At 48.6% G+C, this 8,713-nt stretch overlaps 2 protein-coding genes across 2 annotated transcripts in view; one reads left to right on the top strand and one right to left on the bottom strand.

Moving 5' to 3' along the window:
• Positions 1-3,940, bottom strand: part of TYRO3 (TYRO3 protein tyrosine kinase) — a 22,507-nt gene extending 18,567 nt beyond the window's left edge. Inside the window, exon 1 of the mRNA XM_004712725.3 lies at positions 3,731-3,940. Coding sequence (XP_004712782.2) covers positions 3,731-3,940 — 210 coding nt within the window. The remainder of the gene's footprint in view (positions 1-3,730) is intronic.
• RPAP1 (RNA polymerase II associated protein 1) overlaps positions 3,763-8,713 on the top strand; it is a 21,950-nt gene continuing 16,999 nt past the window's right edge. Inside the window, exon 1 of the mRNA XM_045287904.1 lies at positions 3,763-3,838. The gene's annotated coding sequence lies outside the window, so the exon portion shown is untranslated. The remainder of the gene's footprint in view (positions 3,839-8,713) is intronic.

The raw sequence follows: 8,713 nt of genomic DNA, 5'->3' as shown, positions 1-8,713 counted from the left end.
CTGTGGCCCGGCTGCCCTCCGACCCAGCCCTGCACCCTCGGCCCTTAAAGCCCTGCCGGATGCCTTCACCGCACCCCAGCTTCGAGCCACACTGGAATCCCAGACTCCAGAGCCGGCCCCTGGCAGACAGGGCACCGCCAGCCCCCAGAGGCGCAGCAGTTGATGGTTGGGGACCCCCCCCCGCCCCACACACACACACACAGGGTCCTCTCAGTGCCCTTTCCAGTCTCTTTAGGGAACCTCTCGCCCCAGGTCCCCTGATTTGTGCTCCATCCCCTACCCCTTCATCTCCAATATCCTCCTCCCTTTCCCCAATAGCCTCGCCACCCTTTTCTCCAACTTGGGCCTACTTAAGCCCTGAAATTTCCAAGACCTTTCATAATCCCTAAGTTTTATCGAATTAGCCCCCTTTACACGACGCAGGCTGGATCTTTTGAGAATCTACCAGTCGTCCTAATCGAGCCCCTGTGGCTGCCCCCACTCCCCCAGGACATGCTATAGACAGCTGGGTATATCCTCACGATGTTCAATACAATAGTAGCCATTGTCAGTAGGTCACTTTGCGAACAATGGGAACTCCGTAAACACATAGGCAGATGCGTGTGAAATGAATGAATACGTGCCTCGCTTGGAGCTTGGCCTGCCCTGCAACTAGTAATCACAGGGGTGGCTCTGCCCACGGACATCCTGTCAGGCAGATGCAGAGCGGGTTCCAAGCCCAGCCTATCCAGGGCTTCCTTCCTCTTGCCTTTGCCTGTCTGTACCTATGCCCCTGAAGCCCACCCCACCAGGGCGAGGAAGGATGACTAGCCCCTCAGTCCCTTGTTGCTACAGCCTCGTTGGATCTTTCCAGGGATTCTCCTTCTGTGCAGCAGGGGCCTGCCTCATCCTCCTCTTGGCCCCATCAGTGCTTGTTTATTAATTATACTAATGATAACAGCAGTGCTGGTGGCAGCCTTAGACTCAGCTGGGGGCGCCCCCAGGCGGCAGCAGGAGGAAGGTCCCTAGAAGTACCGTCGGAGTAGAATGGCAGGGACCTTTAGCGGCTTGTTCCGCCAATTGTCTTGGGCACTGCACCGTACGCACAGTATCTGAGTTTGAACTGCGCTGGAACAGGACAACAGTCTGGGGCTGAGGTCAAAGTTGCTGGAGCTTCAGTTACTGCGGCAACGTGGCTGCTGCAGCCCTGTGTTTGGCCGATGGTCGCTTCTCAAGGCCCTCTCTGCCACACCACCTCCCCTCCCCTCCTCTCCTCTTCCGGAGAGGACTCTGAGATTCCAGGGCGAGTGAGGCTCCTCCTCTTGGCTACTGGCTGACACTAGAAAAAATCCTCCTTCAACTTCCTTTCTCCTGTCAATCCCTCCGCATGGTTTCCTGAGCTCAGAAAAGGAGTCTCAGACCAAGGATGAACCCTTGCCACCATCCAAACTAGACTAATTGGGTATGTTATGGGCACCACCACAGTCTCCACTCACATCCTGGATACGCCCCCACCCACCCACTCACCCAGCCACCCTCACTCTCCCTAGCTTCAGGGCTGAGACACTCTGTCCCCTCCCCCCTAGAGCATCACACCTCAGGGAGTCCCCTCCACCCTTGCTTCAGACTCCACTCAACTCTTAAGACCTCAACCTGGAGCGTGGGGGGACTGTGGGTTCTGGGTCTTCACTGGCGGGTCCTGTTGTTTCATTCCCAGCTCCTGCAGAGTGTTTGCCATACTCTCACCACCTACCCTCCTCACTGGCTATACCACCCATCTTTCTCTCTCTGGGTACAGTATAGGAATGTGCTTCTATGGGTATGGGAGCAGGTGCAATTTTATGGAAGAGGTGTGTAGGTGGGTGAGAGGGGGAGCATTGTGAATTATGAGGGAGGGTGTGCATTTGTGCAAACTCTAAATGTGACTGAGGTTTTGTGGGTGGATGAAAGTGTGTGTGTGTGTGTGTGTGTGTGTGTGTGTGTGTGTGTGAAAGAGAGAGACTCTGGAGGAAGTTGGCTCCCTGTGCAAATACAGACCTGCAAAAGCTCCCTCTTTTCATAAATGCATTGCTTGGTAGGAAACTAATCAAATCAGCAGGAAATGTATTTGGTCTAATGTGGAGCAGCTGTCCTAGGAGTTCCTGTCTTCCTAGCGGAACCATAGCCAGCACTGGTCTATCCAGGGGAGTGAGACGGGACCTCAGGTTTGGAGGCAAACAGGTGAGAGGAAGGAGCACCAGCCCCTTATTGCAGACAGGCTACGTTGGGCTCTGGCACTTCCTTCATCTGGTGAAAGAGATATCTGCCCTCAGATTTGCCTTTTGGGACCCAGGATTGTCCAAGGAAGCCAAGATCTGGACATGACCAAGAGAGACTTGGAAGTAAGAGCCACCGCCCACCAGTCACAGGACTCTCGTCTGTCCACTTCCAACAGTCTCAGGAAGCAACTGTTGCAGCTTTTTCATTGTAGGATCGCCTGCATCTCTTTCTGAGCCCCTGGGTGGCAAAAATAGTGAAGACACTCAGCTGATCATCAAAACATTGGAGATTCAAGTTCATCTGGAGAAGCCTTGGAAAGAGAAGAGCCTGGTGACCTACTTGCAAAAGGTCGCCATTGGAAGCCCCACGGAGCACATGGAGTGCTGGGGGGAGCCACCAATGTCGATTTGATGGCAGTTGGGTATTTGGCAACCCTCTCTCAGAGACCATGAGACAGTGAACCAAGAGGCCTGTCAGGAGAGTGAGCTGTAGTCATCGCATTCTCATTGGTCCCATGAGCAAGGATCTGTTCTTTCCCAGCTATGAACTCAGGAGGTGGAGCATGTGCAAGTGCCACTTAAGAAACATGATGCTTCGCAGCACCTTAGAGCAAGGGAAGAATCTCTGCCCTGGGGGCTTCTGGGAAAACTGTCAATAGATGTGATTCTAAGGGCAGGAGGGGATTGTTTCCATACCTACCAAATGCCCTCTGATGGAAATTCCTAAAGTAATAGCAATGTCATTCTGTCCCCAGGTGAAGATGAAGGAGAAGCATGAACTCCCAGAAGAGACACACACGTTCACTTATGGTCACAGAGTGACTCACATGAGGGTCAGAATGTTTTCCAAAAGCACATTTAGGAAGTAGGCAGACAGCATGAAAGTTGAGGTTTCTGAAAGGGCAAGCAGACATGTGGAAGAAAATGTCTCCTCTTCAAAATTTCATCTAGGAATGACCGTCCCCCAAGAAAGAGATGTCTGTCCTCTAGGGTTGCTAAGAGTTGTGAGTTTGGCTTTTGGAAGTGAGTGAGTGTGTGTGTGTGTGTGTGTGTGTGTGTGTGTGTGTGTGAGACGGGGCTAGAATTTAAGAGCGAAGTTGTGTGTGTGTGAATTTAAGAGCGAAGTTGCAAATACCAAGTTTCTACTACTATTTTCCCGACATTTTCTGCTCCCATCTCTCTCTCTCTCACACACACACACACACAACTTCGCTCTTAAATTCTAGCCCGTCCTGAAGTACTTGGGGGCCCAAGGTTAGCCAAATCTTAGTAGCTAAAACTGACCGAGTAAAGGCCAGATTGTGAGGACTTCTTCACGGATGGCTTCAGCGAGTGCATTACGTTGTGTGCAGAGGGGCCTGTCTCCGCTGTGCATCAAAGGATGGGGGTCTTGGGTGTCGACGTGGACCTTGCGTGGTGAGGCAAAGGCACAAGGCGGTTTCGCGCTCCCGCCCTCTGGTCCTTTAAGGAAGGCGGCAGTGGGCGTGGCCAACCCAGGGAAAGGCGGGGCCGGCGGCCGGACGGAAGCTGAAACCCGGCGGCGGCGGAAACGCAGCCCGTCCGGGAAAGATGGCGGCGCCCGTGGGGCTCTGGAGCAGCAGGTAGTGGTGCAGGGGGCCGGCTTCAGGGAGCCACGGGGCGGGGTCCCGTGCCGCTGTGGGGTCGGCTCCGGGGCCGTGTCCTGCGGGGAGCCCCCGCGGCATTTCCGGTGCAGAGAGCCCGGTGTGGGTCCCTCCGCGGCCCAACATCGGCGCGGCGCGCGCGCGCGGGACGCTCTGCTCTTAAGGCCGGAGGTCCGACTTCACGCGCCCCCGCGGTCGCTGGGTCCGCAGGGCCCTAGAGGGACCCTCCTCGGAGAGCTGCGAACGCTGGCTCACAGGCTGCGACTTAATAGAGAGCCCCAGAGACTTTCCAGAGGGGTTTTGGACAAAACCCAGTTAGCTGTCGCTACGACTTGGCCGGAAGATAGTCCGTAGTTCAAAATATTGTCAGCCTTGAATGCGGATTTCTTCTATATGCAAATCAGCCCTCGAGTGCGTGAGGGAGATAGTTGGGTAAATTAACGTATCACATCGCTTCCAAACCAAAACTCACCGCCCTCGAATCGATTCCGACTCATAGCAACCCTCTAGGAGAGGCTAGACTGGCCCCTGTGGGCTCTCTCGCTGCAGCTGACGTGTTTTGGAACCGCGGACTTAGTCCAACACATAACGACTGTGCCAACAAGGCTCCTCTGTTACAACTTGATGCTGGTCGGAGTTTTCCATGCCACTGCCATTTAAATCTCAAGATTCACATTATATGGAAGTTATTGTTATCCACGATTAACGTTTGTGGTAGCCGAACTCACAGGTTAAATAGCTTACTTACTTTCACCCAACTAATAAGTAGTGGAGTCACTATTTTGACTTCCAACCTATTCTAAAATTCAATTCTAACTTCTTTTACAAGGTAGCTGATGGCCCACCCTTCTGAACTAAAACTAAACCAAAACAAAACCCTCAATTTCAACTCATAGCCACCCTATAGGGCATGTGGAACTGCCCATTGTGGGCTTCCAAGATTGTATATTTTTAAAGGAGTGGAAAAGCCTCTCTTTCTCCCTCCAAGCGGCTGGTGGTTTTGAACACTACAAGGGCGCTTCACCCCATGAAGTGAGCTGAACTTCACTTTTGAGTCACTTCAATTCATAAATTGATGTAAATAGTTTCTGCTTGTATAGAATTTTAGAGAAGTGAATTATTAGCAGATTATGGAATCTCTGTCTAATGAAGCCTCCCTTTGGGCCCCCTTTATGATCCCTGGAGGCACAGGGGTTGCATTGCAAACCACAAGGTCAGCAGTTCAAAACTACCAGCTGCCTCTAGGCAGAAAGCCTGGCTTTCTGCTCTGGTCAAGTGTTAAAGTGATTGAATTACTAAATTGTATGATATGTGAATGATATGCCAATAAAGCTGTTGGAAGGCTTTTTTTTTTTTTTTCAAACCAACAGCCTTACATTATTTATTGTTAGACTTGATGAGGAAGCAAAAAAAAAAAAACAAGGAATAAATCAGATTTGCCAATAAAAGATCATTTGATCAGATGGGGACAAAAGTCTTAATGCAATACAACATGATTTGAGAGTGGGGAAATGCGGTCATGCGTGCCTCCCTCAGGGGGCTCCTTACAGACCCAGCTTGGTTCTTCTCCAATGTCTTCTCTTGGAGTTGTACCTGATTTTATTACCGGTTTTCATTCGAATCCATTGGGGAATGGGCCGATTCTGTTTCTGTTTCTTGGCCAGGAATCTCTTGATCCTAAAAGTCTTATGAGATGACATGGTGAAGTCGGAGCAACACCACGCTCAGGATGGCAGAGACACTGAGAAAGGGAGAAGAGGGTGGAAGCGTGTTTTTCGGCTTTTTTTTTTTTTAAAGGAAAAGTAACATTGAAATGGACTTGGAGTCTTTAGTAACAAGTCATCTCAGAAAATAAGCACTTATTCCCTGGGTGACGCAGGTGACTAATGTGCTCCCTTGATAACCAGAAGGTTGGCTGTTTGAGTCCACCCAGAGGCACCTTGATGAAAGGCCTGTAGGTCTACTTCTTTAAAAAAATCAACCACTGAAAAATCCTGGTAACTTTGTTTTTCTAAAAATGTTATATGAACAATTCCCAAATAGCTCTGTGAGATGACAAAGAATTTTTTTAAATTGTTTTATTGGGTTCTCATACAACTTTGTTTTTCCTGGTGTACACATTTTATAACATTCTTACATATTTCTTTTCCAGCGCATCAAAACAACCTTGGATCCATTTGATAAAATGCAGTGACCCGGGGCATTTTTTATCTTCTCAGAGGATTTTTAAATTGAGGTCATCTAAATGGCATTCTCCATAAGAACTCTCTGGAAATAGGCCCCTTACATATGTTATACTGGAAACAGAAGTAGCAAAAAGTTTCTTCACCATTATCAAAGACTCATGCTCATTAGTGATTTGGGATGGAAAATTTGTTTGCTTTTGTGATTTGGTGGGGTGACTGAGCAGTGGCCATTATAGGAATGTATCAGTATACTTTTTAACCATTTTAACCTCGGCTGGTCGACAGTCCTGTGAGCAAGCAACTCCAACCGCCTTTCTTGGGTCTCATACAACTCTTATCACAATCCATAGATCCATCCATTGTGTCAAGCACATTTGTACATTTGTTGCCCTCATCATTCTCAAAACATTTGCTCTCCACTTAAGCCCTTGGCATCAACTCCTCATTTTTCCTCCTTCCTCCCCACTCCCCCCACCATGAACCCTTGATAATTTATAAATTATTTTCTTATCTTACCTTACACTGTCCGACATCTCCCTTCACCCACTTTTCTGTTGTCTGTCCCCCAGGGAGGAGGTCATATGTAGATCCCTGTAATTGGTTCCCCCTTTCCACCCCACCCTCCCTCCACCCTCCTGGTATCACTACTCTCACCATTGGTCCTAAAGGGCTCATCCGCCCTGGATTCCCTTGTTTCCAGTTCCTATCTGTACCGGTGTACCTCCTCTGGTCTAGCCAGATTTTTAAGGTAGAATTGGGATCATGGTCCCGAAATCATGATCATGGGTGGGGAGGAAGCATTTAGGAACTGGAGGAAAGTTGTATGTTTCATAGTTGCTACACTGCACCCTGACTAGCTCGTCTCCTCCCTGTGACCCTTCTGTAAGGGAATGTCCAATTGCCTACAGATGGACTTTGGCTCCCCACTCCACATTCCCCCCATTCACAGTGATAGGATTTTTTGTTCTTTGGTGCCAGATACCTGATCCCTTCAACACCTCATGATCATGCAGGCTGGTGTGCTACTTCCATGTGGGCTTTGTTGCTTCTGAGCTACTTGACTGCTTGTTTACCTTCGACAAAGTAGTTTTTAAAGACAGTTGAAACCATCCTGGTCACATCACGTCAGTGATTCACGCTGCCTTTTGGATAGGGTCTTTACTTGACTGGTCCCGCAGAGTACTGTAGACCCTCCTCTCATGTTGGAAGGAACCCTGGTGGCTCTGGCTCTGTGCTCTGCTGCTCACTGAAAGGTCAGCAGTTTGAACCCACTAGCCACTCCACAGGAGAAAGATAAGGCAGTCTGCTTCCGGAAGACGCATAACCCTGGAAAATAACTCCCAGGTGTAGCGGTGCTCTGTCCTGTAGGATTACTCTGAGTGCAGAATGAGTCGATGGCAAGGGGATTTTTTTCCTTCCTATAAAAGGTTACTTATACTTCTAAACCTGCTCTGTTCTTTTGCTCACTGGCCTGCTGGCCAAAAAATAAATAAAAAGGAGTTATAGTCTTAGAAACTCCTGGGGGTCGGTTCTGCTCTGATCTATTCTGTCTCTATGAGTCAGTCTCCACTCAGCAATGAGAGAGAGGTGGGGCTTTGCCTGGGTGGGCAACTGAAGTCCTTTTCTCCCCCGGTGTTGACAAGGCTGCCAGGAAATTGGATCTGGTTTGATTGTTCTTTAGCGGTATAAATAAGTGCTAACTACTATTTTAGTACTCAATATGTATATGACTTCTGATGATTACATATATTCCTTCATGCGTCAGGTGCAAGGATCTGCAGGTTTAGATGAGGAAACAGGCACAGTTACTTATAGTAGAATAAGTTGCCCACCGTTACACATTTAGTACATGGTGAAGTCTGGATGTGAATACATGCCATCTCCAGAGCTAGTTCCCGCCCATCCAGGAGGAGGCATGTGTGTGTGTTCTTCGCTGTCACTCTACAAACATTTCTTATCCGATGACCACTCTGTGCCTGTGGGTCGGACTTGACTGGATGGAAGTGAGTGGTGGTCCTGTACAACATGTGTCCTTTTGTGATCTGACTTCCTTCGCTCAGCATAATCTTCTCCAAGGGCATCCATGTCAGAGGGGTTTTGTGGTTTCATCACTATTTTTTAGGGATGCATAGTATTCCATTGTGCTTGTGTACCATTTCTTTAACCGTTCGTCTACCGGTGGGCATCTGGGCTGTTTCTAACTTCCTGCTGGTGAGGACAGTGCTGTGAGGAGCATGGGAGTACATATATATGTCTGCGCTATGGCTCTTCTTTAGGGCACACCCAGCAGAGGTATTACTGGATCGCATGGAATTTCTAGTCCAGTTGTTTGAGGCAGTGCCATATTGTTTTCCACAATGATTGTGCGTATTTAGAGACCCACCAGCAGCAAATGAGGGTTCCAATCTCTCAGTACCCTCACTCTCATTTGTTTATTTATTTATTTTTGGTGAAAATATTCATATATCTTCTTGCCCATTTTAAAATTGGATAGTTTGACTCTTTATTGCCTAGTTGTAAAAGTTCTTTCTGTTTTCTGGAAACAAATTCCCTTGTCAGATACCTGATTTGCAAACGTCTCCTGCCATTCTGTTATTTGTCTATTTCCTTTGATACATAAACAATTTTCATTGTGATAAAGTTCAGTTTTTCTTTTTAATTAAAAAAA

The sequence above is a fragment of the Echinops telfairi genome, unplaced genomic scaffold, assembly GCF_000313985.2.
Source record: "Echinops telfairi isolate 266 unplaced genomic scaffold, ASM31398v2 ScPeMD7_18;HRSCAF=68, whole genome shotgun sequence".
Taxonomy (NCBI): Eukaryota; Metazoa; Chordata; class Mammalia; order Afrosoricida; family Tenrecidae; genus Echinops; species Echinops telfairi.
This window is presented reverse-complemented; position numbering and strand designations above follow the sequence as displayed.